The sequence below is a fragment of the Prionailurus bengalensis genome, chromosome E2, assembly GCF_016509475.1.
Source record: "Prionailurus bengalensis isolate Pbe53 chromosome E2, Fcat_Pben_1.1_paternal_pri, whole genome shotgun sequence".
In the NCBI taxonomy this organism is placed as follows: domain Eukaryota; kingdom Metazoa; phylum Chordata; class Mammalia; order Carnivora; family Felidae; genus Prionailurus; species Prionailurus bengalensis.
In genome coordinates, this window is record NC_057352.1 from 2,851,422 (window position 1) to 2,869,380 (window position 17,959).

Genomic DNA, 17,959 nt, shown 5'->3' on the forward strand with positions numbered 1-17,959 from the left:
TATCTGAAGCACTGAGAAATGGATAGAATTTTTGAATCATTATATTGTACATATGAAACTAATATAACACTGATTATAAAAAATTGAAAAGACAATTCATAGAATGGGAGAAAAAATTTGTGAATTATGTATCTTGCACATAACTTGTATTACAACTCATCACATAAAAAGAGCAATAAACCAATTAAAAATGTGCAAAGTACTTGAATAGACATGTCTCCCAAGACATACAATTGCCAACAATCACATGAAAAGATTTAATATCATTAGTCATTCAGAAAATTCAAACCAAAACCAGAATAAGATGCCACATCAAACCTGCTGGATGGCTACAATAAAAATAATGGAAACTAAGTATTGGTAAGGATATGGAGAAATTAGAACCCTCATACATTTCTGGTAGGAATGTAAAATTGTCCAGCCACTGTAGAAAACACTGTGGTGGTTGCCCCAAAATGTTAACATGAAATTATGACTCATTTCCACTCCTAATTATATACCCAAGAAATTGAAAACAGGTGTTTAAACACTAATATTCATAGCAACACTATTCACAACAGCCAAAAGGTGTCAATAACCTAAACACACATCAACAGAAGGGTAAACAAAATGTAGTATATCCACACAATGGGATATCATTCAGCCATAAAAGGGAAAGAAATACTGGTACAGAACATGATTTAGATGAACTTGACAACATTTTACTAAGTAAAGGAAGCCTCTCACAGAAGACCACATATTGTATGATTTAATTTAAATGAGAAGTCCAGAATAGGCAAATTCATTGAGACTGAAAAGTTAGTGGTTGCCAGGGCAACAAGGCAATGGGGAGTGAGTGCTAATAGGTATGGAGTTTGTTTTCAAGGTTCTAAAATCAGATCGTTGTGATGGTTACATACTCTTGTCAGTATAGACTAAGACCACTTGGTATATTCTTAATATGGAAGGGTTGAGTTTTATGGTTATGTGGATTGTATCTTGATAAAGCTGTTATTAACAAATGGGTTTGGGTCTTTGTGTATTTGGTTGATGGGCAACTAGAGAAAGCATTTGAAAATGTGGGTACTATTTGTAGCAACATGGATGGAACTGGAGAGTGTTATGCTAAGTGAAATAAGCCATACAGAGAAAGACAGATACCATATGGTTTCACTCTTATGTGGATCCTGAGAAACTTAACAGAAACCCATGAGGGAGAGGAAGGAAAAAAAAAAGAGGTTAGAGTGGAAGAGAGCCAAAGCATAAGAGACTCTTAAAAACTGAGAACAAACTGAGGGTTGATGGGGGGTGGGAGGGAGGGGAGGGTGGGTGATGGGTATTGAGGAGGGCACCTTTTGGGATGAGCACTGGGTGTTGTATGGAAACCAATTTGACAATAAACTTCATATATTGAAAAAAAATAAATAGAAACACACTAAAAATTGTGGGTACTACAGAAGGTCAATAGAGGTTAAGTATTGGAATCATTACTTGATTGAAAACAATTCTTGAAGTGTCATATACACACAGAAAAGTACATAAGTGCTAAGTGTTGGCCAATGAATGGTCACAAACTGAACACACTTGTGTTACTAGTATCCAGGTCAAGAAACAGCATATCTATCACCTCCTGTCACTATCCTAACCTCTAATACCATGTCTTGCCCATCTTTTAACTTTATATAAAATCATATAATCTACTCTCAAGTTTGGCTTGAGATTCATCCAAACTGTTGCTTATAGTTGTAGATTCATTCTCAGGGAATGAGAATTCTCTTATTTAACTTACTGTTAGTACATATTTCCATTTTTCAGGTATTATGGATACTTGCCATGTATGTTTTTTAGTAACTCTTTTTCAGCAAACTTATACATAAACTCTGTTGAATGTACACCTAGAAGTGGAATTTTAGTTATACAGAATGCGAGAACCTATGAAAGCCAAATACAGGCAAATGTTTTGCAAAGTGGTTGTACCATATTCTAACCTCCATATTCTATCCTCAAATGCACAGGAGATTATGTTTGTGTATGAATAATAGAAAAGGGGATGAAAGTATACAGGTAAAAAAAAGTATATAATCCCCTCTGGGATCACATCAGTGATCCTGGGGAGCATAAAAACTTACAGTAGTTCTTCTACATTGCACATTGGATTGTTCAGGGCATTACAGAGCAACTTCACATCATTGCGCGAGAGTGTTGTACCATTGAGGCTCAGGTATTTCAAATCTGGACTATGAGTGAGCACCTCAAAGAAAAGCCAACTGTGACCAGCGAAGGTAACATTATTCATCCTGCAAAAGTAAAGAAAATTTTGGGGACGTTTCATCCAACAAAACCTGAGAACACAGCCTGAGCACCTGTCTTTGAACTATGGCCTCTAATTAGCTCTCAGATCTCTAATTTCACAACTGAGTCGTGTAGCTTAGTGGTTCTCAATCTGCCAACCAGCCCCTGTGAGGGCAAAATGGCCCAATGTCTGGAGACATCTCTGTTTTGCTGAGGTATGTGAATGTGTGCTGCTAGCAGCTAGTGAGTAGAAGTCAGGGATGCTACTAAACATCCTACGGTGTACAGGACAGTGCTCCACCACCAAGAATGAGACACCCTGATGAAATACCATCCATGTTAAAAACTCCCAAATTTAAATGGGTTAGCACAATGTTTATTTTTCCCTCGTGTAATGTTTCAACACAGGTATTACTGATGTTTGGAGGGGAGGGGTTTCTTTTAAGCCAATAGTTTTCTACCTTGGATGTACATTGAAATCCCATGGGAGATATTTTGATAAATTGGTTTTGAGGCTTGACTTGGGCACGAGGAACTTTTTAAAACATCCTTGGATAATTTTAACATGCAGAAAATACTGCAAAGTCACTGCTCTACATCCTTCTCAAAGCATGGCTCCTGGACAAGCCACATCTCAGCATCATCTGGGGACTTGTTAGAAATGCAGTCTTGGGGCGCCTGGGTGGCGCAGTCGGTTAAGCGTCCGACTTCAGCCAGGTCACGATCTCGCGGTCCGTGAGTTCGAGCCCCGCGTCGGGCTCTGGGCTGATGGCTCAGAGCCTGGAGCCTGTTTCCGATTCTGTGTCTCCCTCTCTCTCTGCACCTCCCCCGTTCATGCTCGGTCTCTCTCTGTCCCAAAAATAAAATAAAACGTTGAAAAAAAAAGAAAAAAAAAGAAATGCAGTCTTATGCCCAACTCCAGACTTACTGAAGCAGGTGTTTCCATTTTGATGAAGTTCAATTTTAATGGCCTGACACTCCACTGTGTAAGTACAGACCCAGCTGGTTTCCCTCTGTCTTGTGACTTCAACATTCCACTAGCAAATGGGGAATGCACATATAGAAACTCTGGTCTCTTAAAGGCTTTTGTATAAAAGTCATACTTCTGCTCACATTTTATTGCCAATAAAGAGTCACATACTCCTATTTAGATGCCAGAGATCCACAGACATGGACAAGACAACATCATACTACGGCAAGGGGAGCACACCTAGACACCTGTGCCAGACCAATTCTCAGACAATACCACTCTTGCATATCCTTCCTGTTCTCTGGAATCCGTAAGTTCCATGTCCTCTCAGAAGGTAGTCTAAACTCGTAGACTAGGAGGACTTTCCAGACAACCAGAATCTTGGATTATCTCTCATCCTTTCATGTGCACCTCCCACTCAGAAATGTCTATACATTTCATGGCGAGGAAACAAGCCAAGTCACACCTGACCATAGTGTTCCTTGAGGTCAAGACCATAATTCTTACCCCTACTTTATCCTTGGGATTTAGTAAAAGTCTGACACCCAGCTGGATCCCAAATGTTGGTTGACATAATGCTCCTTAAGCATTTTTAGAAGCAGCAAGTGTGGTGGCCACCAGAAGAGGCTCTGCAGTTGACCAGCTCTTAAGTTCAGAACCCAGGTTTTCCCTTTCATAGCTTTGTGACCTTGAGAAACACATTTTAATGTGATGAGTGCAGTAAAAGGTGACACAGCAAGAGAAATAGGCATGTGGAAATCTGCTCTGATTATAATTCTTTGATTATGCAGTTGGCCTCACCTAAAAGTGAGGTGGGACCAATTTGGTATCTACACAAGAGACTCAAGTCTAGGAGGATCCCCAACTTACTGAAGCTTTTGGAGGTGACAGCTGGGATGCCTCAGCTGATTACACAAAGTTACATAGGTTGACTCACTGAGGATACTGTGACTCATTTGGAGTTCTCTGAGGTGCTCATTTGTAGTGAGCACAGAGCAGATATCATGCCAACAGAGGATGTTGTAACCTGACCTGTAAGAAAGGAGAAAGGATGTGTTTTCCAGGATATTGTCAACCCAAGCAATTCAAAACATAAGAAAAAATTATCTTCCTGGACATAAAAACTCTGACATAGCCCAACCTTTAACTAGACAGAATAACATCCATCAGGCAAGTTTTATATTCATTATTCTCAACCGAGGGGACTGTTGTCCCCTCTGCCCAGGCAACATTAGGCAATATCTGGAGACATTTTTTTGTTGCTACAACTTAGGGGTACTTCTGGTATCTAGTGGTAGAAACCAGGGATGCTGCTAAACATGCTACAATGCACAAGAAAGCTTCCCCTAACCCCTGCCAACACAGAATTATCCCTCCCAAAATATCAATAGTGCCCAAGTTGAGGAACCTTGCCCTATATATATGGGCAGTTTTATACTTAAGACTGGGGCAGGACATCCCAGCTGTAAGTGAGTCTTGAGTAATATAGCCTAGGCTCAAACCTAGCCTTCACAACTTCCTAACTTGGCCAGCCTACAGGATCTTTTTGCTCCAGTTTCCCCATCTGTAACATGATAAGAATCTACCTCATATGATTTTCAGGAGCACTTAGTTAAAATTTATAAGATTTCTAGAATAAATTTTAAAAGGTAATTTTTTTTCAATATATGAAATTTATTGTCAAACTGGTTTCCATACAACACCCTAAAAGGTAATTTTTAACTGGGAATTCAAGAAAGGATGTGAGTGTGGTCCTTTGAGAATGATGTTAATTATAAGTACATACCAACCATATTGAAAAGTAATAAGAAACACACATGGGTTCTCATATTCAATCTCCACAATACCTCACAACATAGTTAACATTATTGCCCTACATTTAGTGAGGCAACTTCAACAAAGAAGGGAAATCCCATGGGCATGGTCATGTAGTTCAAAAACAGTCACACCAGGACCTGAGCTAAGGTCTGTTTGACAGAAACAATGACAATCCTATAATAAAAATGTCATCAGCCAAGCCCACTTGGAAATGTGGACAAATGCTGAAAAGATAACAGAAAGAAAGCAATTAGAAGGACTCACACAGAGCTGTCTGCATTTCCCACTTGAAAGACATTCTGGATGGAGAAGCAAAGCTTCTGCAAACTGGAACAGTATTTTAAGCAGTAGGCAGAAACCCGCAAGTCCACGTGGTTCGTGATGGTAAAGTGAACATCTTGGAAGAAGTCCATTGCCCACTGCACAAAACCTTCATTCTGCATCTCAAACAGACAGTAACACAATGCCAAGAAATCTGTCTGTTTCTGAAGATGCTCATTCTCACCTATGCGCTGCAAGTACTGGTGACATTCCTGCTGTATCTCCTGGGACAGGTGAAAGCCAAAACTGTATCCAGCTTTTGTTGTTCCTTTTCATTTAAAAGGCCGAATATGAAACACCCCAAAGAAATCCAATGTACCTTTTCTTTCTTCAAATAGGTAAATAGCACAGCCTTTCTACATCCAATAGCTGGGTTAGGATGGTCCATGTGGCTCTTGAGAAAATAGAACATGGCGGCACAGAACTCCTGGACGCTCACATGGAGAAACATGTAGGAATTCTCCTCCTCCTTGCACTTCTGAAGAGCCTTTATGTCCAGCAACGTAGAGATATCAGAATTAACCAACCCATTTCTCCTGAGGTCCCCTTCACTGAACAAAAACATGTTGGTCCACATACCCTCTGCAGCCAGGGAACACAAGCCCTTCAACTGGCCTTGGCTTTGCTCATCTGGACAGCTAGCCCCCTTGGGTGTGAACAAGTTAAAGATGAAAGAGCTATAAAGAGAGGTGGTACGTCGGCAGGTCAGCGCCAGGTCTTTCCCCTTTTCCATTTCCTGCTTCAGACAAGTGCTCACAATCCAGCAAAGGATGGGGATTTGGCACATGATAAACAAATGCCCATTTTCTCTCATGAAACTGAAGGCTTCCATGGCTCTATTCCGGTCTTGAAACATAGAGCAGAAATAGATCTTCTTATCACTGTCACTGAATCCCAGGAGTGTTTTAATTTCTGGGCACTCCAACCTATCCTCAACTTCCTGGGGGTACACAGGTGTAGCAGTGATGAGCAGCGAGGACTCGGGGAGCAATTTCTTCCTCAGCAAGCTGCTCAGGAGCACCTGTACTGGCACCTGCTCCATACAGTCGCTGCACAGATCTGACTCAGGTTCACTCAGGCTACATTTCAGTTCTTCGAAGCTGTCTATGAGAAACAAGAGTCTCTCTGGTTGGGACAGGATCTCCACAAAAGGAGTGGAGGAGTCAGACCAGCCTCTAGAGAGGAGTGCAGCCAAACTGGTCTCTGTCAACTGCTTCATTTCCCGGCAGCAGAGGTAGAAAACATAGGAGAATCTCTCTTGGTAGAGGTTGCCCTCCACCCAGGCCAACATCAGCCTGATCAGGAATGTTGTCTTCCCAATCCCTTGTATTCCTTTGAGGAGCACCGTCCGTGTCTGTTTCCCAGTTTTCTTAGGAGCAAAAAACAGTTCCAAGCATTCACGTTCTCTCTGGGTGAGTTCAGGATGTAAGTGATCTTGAATCCTGGGGATAGATTCTCTGAGCCACATGTTGTTGAATTTCTCCTTCACGTGCATTTGGTACAACTTTGTGTGTCCTGAGAACAAGAGGAAAAAAAGAAACATACAACATCTCCAAGTTAAACTCAATGCTCATCATATATTATATGTCCTTTTTGACCCTGCAATTTTTCTTCTAAAAATGCATCTTCTCGGGATCTGCAGGTTGCAGTCTTTGGGCCAAAGCTGGACAACAGCCTGTTTTATAAATACAATTTCACTCGAACACCACCATGCTCTTTGTTTATATGTTGTCTATAGCTACCTTCCCACTACAAATGGCAGAGAGGGGTAGTTGTGGCAGAGACAGTATGAAAAAACAACAGTGACAAAACTCTGCATATTGGGACACTTGAGAGATTTTTTATAGAAAGAACTGTGAACTGGGGCACCTGGGTGGCTCAGTTGATTAAGTGTGTGACTCTTGGTTTTGACTCAGGTCATGATCTCACTGTTCAAGAATTTGAGTCCCGAGTCGGGCTCTGCGCTGATAGCTTGAAGCCTGCTTAGGATTCTCTCTCCCTCTTTCTGCTCCTCCTCTGCTTGCGCTCTCTCACTCTCGCTCTCAAAATAAGTAAACATTAAAAATAAGAAGAAGAACGCTGAACTCAGAAGTTCAGTGGCCTGTGTGGAGGTCTGGCATCTGCTGCTCATAGCTATGTGATCTAGGGAAGGAAGGAATCTCCCCAAGCTTCAGGTTTCTCAGTTGTAAATGAAAGTAAGGCTGAGCTACCTCATATAGGGAGATTGTGAAGATCACAAGCTATAAGAGACCATGCATGTGGGAGCATAACACATAGTATGAAGGGATTTAGAATAGGAGGCATTTGTCAGATTTGCACTTCAATTTGGAAAGGGATGATGATATCTCCTGTGGTTGAGAACGAAGACACCAACAAGTCATTCCCACCTACATATAAGCACCATCATGTCTTATAAGCCTAATTCTCTATCAGGTTCTGAGCATGATAGTATTTGCATAGCACTCCTCATGCCCACAATGGTGCACTAAGGTAGAGAATTTGCCCTTCCCTCCCCCCTCCCTTTTTTTTAAACAGAGTTGTGAGAGGCTCACTGATTTCAACAGGCCCATGTGAGTAAGTGTCATTAAGATTGCAACCATTATCTGCCATGCCCTGGCAGGTCCAATCTGAAGGCCAATTCTGCCTTCTGTTCCAAAAAATATATTGGAGTGACTCTTTCAACATGTTCTATGTCCAACAGCATGTTTAATGACCTGGATTAGGGAAGATCATGTTTCTGGTAAGGTTTGACATTCAACCCTCACTCTAGAAAAAAAAAATTACAAAGAAGGAAACTGAGGAGAAACACACAAAGGGGAAATTCAGAAACTCCTAAAACACTTCCAAGATGACAAGAAACAAAAGAAATTGTTAAAACACAGAAACTATTAATAATTTCATTCACCACTACCAACCAAGAGCAGCACCAAAAATTTGGTTTTAGCGCCTATGATTCATGCCACAAGACATTTGTTTAGCCATATTTTTTTTTGATAAGAAACCAAATCCTGTTGAATGTGTATTTTTAGGACTTTTTGTTCCCTACTGAAAAATTTAGGTCTTCCACTAGCTACATGTACCTATTCAACAACTTCAATGGGACTGGTGTAACTGAGAAATGAAATTTCTTATTCAATTTAAATTAATTCAAATGTATGCCAACTGGTGCAGCCGCTCTGGAAAACAGTGTAGAGGTTCCTCAAAAAATTAAAAATAAATCTACCCTATGACCCAGCAATAGCACCACTAGGAATTTACCCAAGGGATACAGGAGTGCTGATGCATAGGGGCACTTGTACCCCAATGTTTATATCAGTGCTTCCAACAATAGCCAAATTATGGAAAGAGCCTAAATGTCCATCAACTGATGAACGGATAAAGAAATTGTGGTTTATATACACAATGGAGTACTACGTGGCAATGAGAAAGAATGAAATATGGCCTTTCATAGCAACGTGGATGGAACTCAAGAGTGTTACGCTAAGTGAAATAAGTCATACAGAGAAAGACAGATACCATATGTTTTCACTCTTATGTAGATCCTGAGAAACTTAACAGAAGACCATGGGGGAGGGGAAGGAAAAAAAAGGTTAGAGAGGGAGGGAGCCAGAACATAAGAGACTCTTAAAAACTGAGAACTGGGGCGCCTGGGTGGCTCAGTCGGTTAAGTGTCCGACTTCAGCCAGGTCACGATCTCGCGGTCCGTGAGTTCGAGCCCCGCGTCGGGCTCTGGGCTGATGGCTTGGAGCCTGGAGCCTGTTTCCGATTCTGTGTCTCCCTCTCTCTCTCTGCCCCTCCCCCGTTCATGCTCTGTCTCTCTCTGTCCCAAAAATAAATAAACGTTGAAAAAAAAATTAAAAAAAAAAAAACAACTGAGAACTGAGGGTTGATGGGGGGTGGGAGGGAGGGGAGGGTTAGTGATGGGTATTGAGGAGGTCACCTGTTGGGATGAGCAATGGGTGTTGTATGGAAACCAATTTGACAATAAATTTCATATATTAAAAATAATAATAAAGTTATGTGAAGTCAGAGTGCATGGGTGGCTTAATCAGTTGAACATCTTACTCTTGATTTTGACTCAGATCATGATCCCAGGGTTGTGGGATAAAGCCCTGTGTTAAGCTCTACACTGAATATGGAGCCTGCTTAAGATTCTCTTTCCCTCTGCCCCTCCCACCCCCCACTCATGCACTTGCTCGCTCTTTCAAAAAAATTAAATGGTGCCTGTGTGGCTCAGTCTGTTAAGTGTCCAACTTTGGCTCAGGTCATGGTCTCACAGTTCATGAGTTCGAGCCCCACACAGGGCTCTCTGCTGTCAGCACAGAACCCACTTTAGATCCTCTCTCTCTGCCTCTCTTCCACCCTTGCTCATGCTGGCTATCTCTCCAAAGTAAACATTTAAAAAGATTAAAAAAGCAAAAATTATGTGAGGTCACTAAAGAGCTATGAAAACAGAAAGTTCTTGAGAAGCCAAGATACAGGAGACAGAGGGAAAGGCCAAGAATGAGAGTTTAACACTTGTCTGTTTTCCTTGGGGCATTTTCCTCTAAAGAGGCTGTGAACCTGAATAGACATTAAGGGCTAAGAGGCTAATAAGCCAAGTCAAACTCCTGCCAAGTTCAAGGGTTTGGGGGACAAATGATGGGTTCAGAAGTTCAGCACACATCAGGCATGAGAGGATACTGGATGGACCATCTGGGAAGAAGGGGAAACTAGCAACAAAATATTCCTCACAAAACACAGCCTGGCTTTGAATTATTTCAACCTGCACTATTAAGGACATATTCGTCTGTTATCAGAAGCAATTCCACTTGATCTGGAAGAACATAATCTTGCAGAGCCTCAGTAGCCTCTTTAATGTATTGTATCAAAAGCCCAGTGCTCAAAATTTCCAGGCATGTGGAGACAAAAACCACAGGACCAAAACAAGGAGGGGTGGGAAACACATTAGAAAAATATTTACTTTAATATCTGTCTCAAAATGAACCTAACTTAAAGTGTTCAATAAAAAAGAAGATAGGAAGGAATGGAAAAACAAATGGAAATTATATCCATAAAATAGATTAGCTGAGTTTATGAAATCAATAGATGAGTTTGTTAGCAGATTGGAAATAGCTGAAAAGGAGGTTAAGGACTGAGAAAATTAGAAATAAACACACAGACTAAAACACAGAGAAGTGACTGAGGAGACACAGTGTAAAGGTCTAATATGTGTCAGCAGAGTCCCAGAAGGGAGCAAAGAATGGGACAGAAGTGGTATTTTCATATGATGGCTGAGACTGAGGAATGAGGAATTCTACCAAGACACAGGTCCAAGCTTAGCAGCTCTAACAGGTGCAAGCATCTCAACAGCACCTCAGACAGGTGCAAGTACTCCCAACAGGTGCAAGCACCCCAAACAGGGAGAACACAAAGCCTCATCTATGCACATCTTGGTGAGGAGTTGAACGTTGAAGATGAAAACATGATGGTAAGTCAGAATGGCTATCTCCTCCCACTGATACCTTAAATATGCAAAACAAAGGTAATGCCTGCTACCAGGATAAATGTACAAGTGACCCTTAAGGTGTGACGTACATTCAACTGGCATTACAGAAGGAGAGAAGAGTCAGAAGAGACTCAAATGTAATGGGGCAGACTTTTCCGGAACTGGAGGAAGATAGGAGTGTACAGATCAAAAGCATCTTTCAAGAGTGGAGCAGCAGGAATTACATTCACATCCACACAACAAAATACGAGGCTCTGGTTACAAGTCCATGGCATGGATTAGAAGCATACCAGAAGCTGACTAATGTTACAGGTTGTATTGCCAGGATGGTTCAACATTACCCAATGGAGTGAGTGCTTATTCTTCAAAGCAACCCTCAGTCTCTCTTACACCAACAGGAGCAGAGGAGCAGAAGCATGGTGACAGGGATGACTGGTCTCCTATTGTGATGAGGCCCTGGAGGTATCGAGAGGACAGTGCGTGAGGCTCAAACCTCTACACAGCCCTGAGGAGAAAGACCAGGGGTCTTTCTGGTCTATGACACAGCATGAAGGTGGGTAGTGGTGCAAAGGTGTGCATGGGAAGGCACATATTCCCACCTGGAAGATCCAGGGGAGGCTGACTTCATGCAACCCACTCTCTATGACCACAGCCTCTGGTGCCATGGCCATGGGCAAGAGGTCACCCACCAGTTTAACCCTTAGAGGGAGCACCTGCCTGGCATTTGCCTCTCCAGCATGGTCCTCCATCACTTGACAATTTTGTGCAAGGATCTCAGGTGTCAGACCTTAAATTAAGATGCAGTATTATGTCTTGCCTTGATATGTGGTAAAGTTGTGGAGGAAAAGACTGGAATGTCCTAAACTTAAGTCCCCCTCCCTACTTTGTGCCCACAGATATGGTCCCCTAGCTAAATAATCTGTTTATTAAGGAATCAGGCATAATTCATGTTTATCCCTGAGTAGTGGGTTTCAGTTCCCTGAGAGTCATAGAATCATTCACATTCACATCCTCCAGGGATTCAGGGCACACCCACTCTTTCAATACCACAAACTGCCTGCCACACCCCTGGTTGTTCACTCTGTTTCTAAGTGCAGTCATCATGGGGCCCCATGTGGTGTGTTTTGACTATATGTGGCTGTGAGTCTATGTGCTGAAACACTGCTGTTGACTTCACCTGTACAGTGTTGGGGATTACGGGTTTAGTCATCTTCATAACCTAAAGGTGGGAATCCTTCCCCCACCAGCAGGGTATAAAAAGGAGGCAATTAAAACAGGAGTCCACAGGATCTCCAGAACTATTTTGCTTTATTCTACCCCCTCTGGTCTGGGTCCTGGGAGTGCATGGGATTGGCGGGCAGAAGATCTCAGGTGTGAACCTCTGTTGGTCCATGGACTCTGCTGTAGCTCCTCATCTCTGATATGGTTTGAGAATGGGTATAGGATTGCCACATGGTGCCAAGTCAAGACTGTACCATCAGTGTCCCACTAGAGATTAAGTGGTTCTCCATCTTATTAGACCCAATGCCCTCCCTTTTGAGTAATCTTGTGTCTTATCTTTTCTAATCTGAACGGACATGGCGCATCTGATTGGCTTGGTTGGTTCAGTGTCTAACTCTTGATTTCGGCTCAGGTCATGATCCCAAGGTTGTGGGATCAAGCCTCACATTGAGCTCCATGCTGAGTGTGGAGCCTGCTTAAGATTCTCACTTTCAAAAAAAAAAAAAAAGAGGTTAGAGTGGGAGAGAGCCAAAGCATAAGAGGGAGGGAGGAGGGAGGTGGGAGGGTGGGTGATGGGTATTGAGGAGGACACCCTTTGGGATGAGCACTGGGTGTTGTATGGAAACCAATTTGACAATAAATTTCATTTAGTGAAAAAAAAAGATTCTCATTTTCTCTTTCTCTCTCCCCCTCTCTCACAGCACACAGTGTGTGCTGTGTTCTGTCTAAAAACAAAACAAAACAAAACTAATCTGAAAGGACATTTGTGCCTCATTTAACTTTCCCACAAATGTAATTAAACAGTCAACATGATATCCTAACTGTAATTATAAAAATGAAGTAAAACTTACAGTAAAATGGAATGTATTCCAATATCTAAATGTTCCAATGGGGCTACTATAAAGATGTAATGAAGTTGCCAAGACCCCACATCATATGTGAATAGGATACACACAAATACAGACGGTGGTAGTGGAAACTCAGAGGTCACAAGAAGGGCTGATATTTGGGCAGATGAGGGTGTCAAATGGTCCACAATTCAATAAAGTTCTGAACAAAAGACACGCTTCCCTCCAAAAAAATATTGGCCCTTAAGATGATACTGCTTATAGGTCACAGATTTTCCGACATGAACTATTGCTTGCTAAATATTAAAACACACACGTATGTGGCAATGATTTCGAAATCTCACTGAACACTGGCACTCTATGCAGTCTTGAATAAACACACTACCACGCCAGTTACCGTCAGCTCAGTGGACCACCCATAGCAGATGGTGTCATTGCTAATGGGTCAAAGCTATAGTTCCTACAGTACAATATCACCTTGGAGTTTCTGCTTGGACACAAGTTCTCTGCCAAGGGCAAAATTACAGGTAATCCAGACAGAAGTGCAGTACAGGTTAGGACAGGATATCCACCCACATTTTACCACGTCTAACCATGAGGTCCTAATTAAGTTACTTTCTATCTACAAGGGTAACACTGTCCCATCATAGATTCTGGCCCTGCTGTAGGTAGACATGTAGAGAACGTTTATCAGCATCATGGCATAATTTTCATTATGAGGAACCTGTCCTCATCCCACAACCCCAGACCCTCTCACCTGTGATCTCTTTCTTTGCCTTCTCACAGAGATCTTTTCTATTGATCTTGTTAAAGACGCTGAAAGTCACATTCCATGCTTGCTGTTCCTTGTAATGCCTCATCAGCAGGTTTGCAAGATCTTCCCGTGTTGCCTTCTTTACTTCAGTCCAGGGAATTATCTTGAGTCCAAGCTTCAGAGGCTCCTGTTTTAGGAGCTCCTTAAATTTTCTGAACTCATCCTTTTTGAGCTCCTCCAGGTACCACATCAGGCCAAAATCAGAAAAGAAAGACGACGCCATCTTGACCAGGACAGAGATGTCAATCTTCAAAGAGAGAATTACCAGTAACAAGAAATATATGGAACCTGTGAAAAATTCAGGGCAGTACCAAGCTATAAGAAAAAAAAATCAATTGTAACTAAGTTTTTGTATAGTACCTTGCTAGTTTTGGGGGGAATGGGGATGAGGGCAGGAAGTTCTTTAGACCAGACTCATCTCTTCTCACCTTTTTATTGAAATGATCATGAGAAGGATGACAATAAAATTCAGCATAAGTAAGAAATAATCCTTGGAAGAATTTTTTCTAACCCTAATTCTGACAATGCCTGGTGGAGATACATGATAAAACATATCCAATGTTAGTATCCAAGAAAGGACTCCTGATGAAGATATAGATACCTGGCATAAACCAGTTGAAAAAAATTAAATAAGCCAAATATGTCCCAATTAAGGCTTACATAGTTACGGTACCTGATGAGTTCAACTTTAAGGCAAAAATCAAGATGACAGATAGTGATATCTTTACCTAATAAAAAATGGAACAATTATTTCATAAGATGTGACAATCTTAACCTATATTCACCTGATATATCCTGAATTTCAATGCAAATAAAGACTTACAAGCAGTGAGAAATTACGTATCTCTCAGTAGATAGTAGAGAAGGCATGCCCACACAAAAACAGTCAGTTGATTTTTTGACAAAGGCACAGTGCAGAAAGGACTTTTTTTTTTTTTCAACGACTGGTGCTGGGACAACTGGAAGTCTATATGGGAAAAAAAAAAGTAGATTCAGATCTCAGATCTTATACAGAAATCAAGTCCAAATGAATTACAGACCTAAATGTAAAATTCAAAACTATAAAATCCTGGAAGAAAAGATAGAAGAAAATCTATAGGACATTGTGTTTGATCAAGAGTTTTTCCAATACAGTATAAAAAGCCTGATCCACAAAAGAAAAATGATAAGCTGGACTTTCCTTTGTTCTGAGAAAATCTTGTTAAGGTAAGGAAAAGACAAGCTACAGACTGGGGAAAAATTATTAAAATTACATACCTGATTTCTATCGAGAATATACAAAGGGCTCTTAAAATTCAACAAGAAATTAAACTCAATTAAAAAAAGGTAGAAGATCTGAACAGATACTTCACCAAGGAGGATACACAAATGGCAGAGAAGATCAATGAATCCAGAAGGTACTTTGAAAAAAAAAATTGACAGACCTGTAGCCAGACTCATCAAGGAAAAAGAGGATCCAAATAAAATCAGAAATCAAAGAAGGGGCACCTGGGTGGCTCAGTCAGTTGAGTGTCTGACCTCAGCTCAGGTCATGATCTCATGATTTGTGGGTTTGATGCCCATGTTGGGCTCTGTGCTGACAGCTCAGAGGCTGGAGCCTGCTTCAGATTCCGTGTCTCCCTCTCTCCCTGCCTCTCCCCTGTTCACACTTTGTCTCTGTCTGTCTGTCTCTCTCTCTCAAAAATAAACGTAAAAATAAAAGAAGTGAAAGAAGTAACAACTAACACCACATTATATGCCAACAAAGTTGGCAACATGGAAGAAATGGATAAATTCCTAGAAACATACAATCCTCCAAACCTGAATCAGGAATAGAAAATCTGAAGAGCTCAATGACTAGTAATGAAACTGAATCAGCAATAAGAAACTTCCAATGAACAAAAGTCCAGGACCAGATGGATTGGCAAGTGAATTCTACCAAACAATTAAGGAAAAGTTAACACCTATTCTCCTCAGACTATTCTAAAAAACAAAAGAGGAAGGAAAGCTTCCAAATACATTTTACAAGACCAGCATTACCCTGATGCCAAAAATCAGGCAAAGTGCCATACACACACACAAAAGAACTATAATATAATATCCCTGATGAACATAGATGCAAAAATTTCCAACAAAATAATAGCAAACTGCATTAAACACTACATTAAAAAGGCTCACTCAGTACAACCAAGTGGGATTTAGTCCAGGGATACAGGATGTTTCAATATTAGCAAATCAATGTGATACACCACACTAATAAAACAAAGGATAAAAATTATGATTATCTCAATAGATGTAGAAAAAGCATCTGACGGGGCGCCTGGGTGGCGCAGTCGGTTAAGCGTCCGACTTCAGCCAGGTCACGATCTCGCGGTCCGTGAGTTCGAGCCCCACGTCAGGCTCTGGGCTGATGGCTCAGAGCCTGGAGCCTGTTTCCGATTCTGTGTCTCCCTCTCTGTCTGCCCCTCCCCCGTTCATGCTCTGTCTCTCTCTGTCCCAAAAATAAATAAACGTTGAAAAAAAAATTAAAAAAAAAAAGAAAAAGCATCTGACAATTGAGCTCTGCGCTGACAGCTCAGAGCCTGGAACCTGCTTCAGATTCTGTCTCCCTCTGTCTGCCCCTCCCCCACTCACACTCTGTCTCTCTCAAAAATAAATAAACATTAAAAAATAAAAAATAGGGGTACCTGGGTGGCTCAGTTGGTTGAGCGTCTGACTTTGGCTCAGGTCATGATCTCATGGTTGGTGGGTTTGAGCCCTGCACCAGCCTCTGTGCTGGAGCTCAGAGGCTGGAGCCTGCTTCAGATTCTGTGTCTTCCTCTCTCTCTCTGCCCCTCCCCTGCTCACACTCTGTCAATCTCTCTCACAAAAAATAAACAAACATGTAAAAAAATTAAAAGAAAAAAAAATAAAAATCATCTGACAAAATTCAACATTTATGATAAAAACTCTCAACAAAGTGAGTTTAGAGGGGACATACCTCAACACAATAAAGACCATATATAAAAAACCCATAGCTAACACCACACTCAATAGTGAAAAACAGTTTTCCCTACTGGAAGTCCTAGCCATAGTAATCAGACATGAAATACAAGGCATTCAAATTGGTAGGGAAGAACTTAAACTGTCACTATTTGCAGAGGACATGATACTATGTATAGACAATTCTAAAGACTCCACAAAGGAAAAAAAAGCCCTATTAGAATAAATGAATGCAGTCAAGTTGCAAGATACAAAATTAATGTACAGAAATCTGTTGCATTTCTGTATACTGCTAATGAAGTAGCAGAAAGAGAAATCAAGAAAACAATCCCATTTACAATTGCCCCCAAAAGAATAAAATACCTAGAAATCAACTTAACCCAAGAAGTGAAAGACCTGTACTCTGAAAACTAAAACATTGATGAGATAAATTGAAGATGACAAAAACAAATGGAAAGATATTCTATTCTCATTGATTGGAAGAATTATTATTAAAAATGTCTATACCACCCAAAGCAATCTACAGATTCAATGCAATCCCTATCAAAATACCAACATTTTTCATGGGACTAGATTAATCCTAAAATTTGTATGGAATCACAAAAGACCCCCAATAACCAAAGCAATCTTAAGAAAGAACAGGGGCGCCTGGATGGCTCAGTCGGTTGGGCGTCCGGCTTTGGCTCGGGTCATGATCTCACGGTTCATGGGTTTGAGTCCCGCGTCAGGCTCTGTGCTGACAGCTTGGAGACTGGAGCCTGCTTCGGATTCTGTGTCTCCCTCTCTTTCTCTGCCCCTTCCCTGCTCATGCTCTGTCTCTCTCTGTCTCAAAAATAAATAAAAAAAACATAAAAAAAAAAGAAAGAAGAACAAATCTGGAGGTATCACAATCCCAGATTTCAAGGTATATACTACAAAGCTGCAGTAACCAAAATTGTATGGTACTGGCACAAAAATAGATCAATAGAACAGAATAGACAGCCCCAAAATAAACCCACTTATATGGTCAATTGGTCTATGACAAAGGAGGCAAGAATATTCAATGGGGAAAAGACAGTTTCTTCCACAAATGGTGCTGGGAAAACTTGACAGCTACATGCAAAAGAATGAAACTGGACGACTTACTTGCACCATATACAAAAATAAACTCAAAATGGATTAAAGACTTAAATGTAAGACTTTATACCATAAAACTCCTAGAAGAGCATAGGCAGTAATTTCTTTGATGTGGCCATAACAATGTTTTT

General features: G+C 41.1%; 1 protein-coding gene across 1 annotated transcript in view; it reads right to left on the reverse strand.

Annotated features, from left to right (window-relative positions):
- Positions 1–13,974, reverse strand: part of NLRP4 (NLR family pyrin domain containing 4) — a 30,440-nt gene extending 16,466 nt beyond the window's left edge. The window contains 5 exon segments of the mRNA XM_043598227.1: positions 2,109–2,276; positions 4,112–4,273; positions 5,324–5,627; positions 5,630–6,895; positions 13,695–13,974. Coding sequence (XP_043454162.1) covers positions 2,109–2,276; positions 4,112–4,273; positions 5,324–5,627; positions 5,630–6,895; positions 13,695–13,974 — 2,180 coding nt within the window.
- Between the last annotated feature and the right edge of the window lie 3,985 nt (positions 13,975–17,959).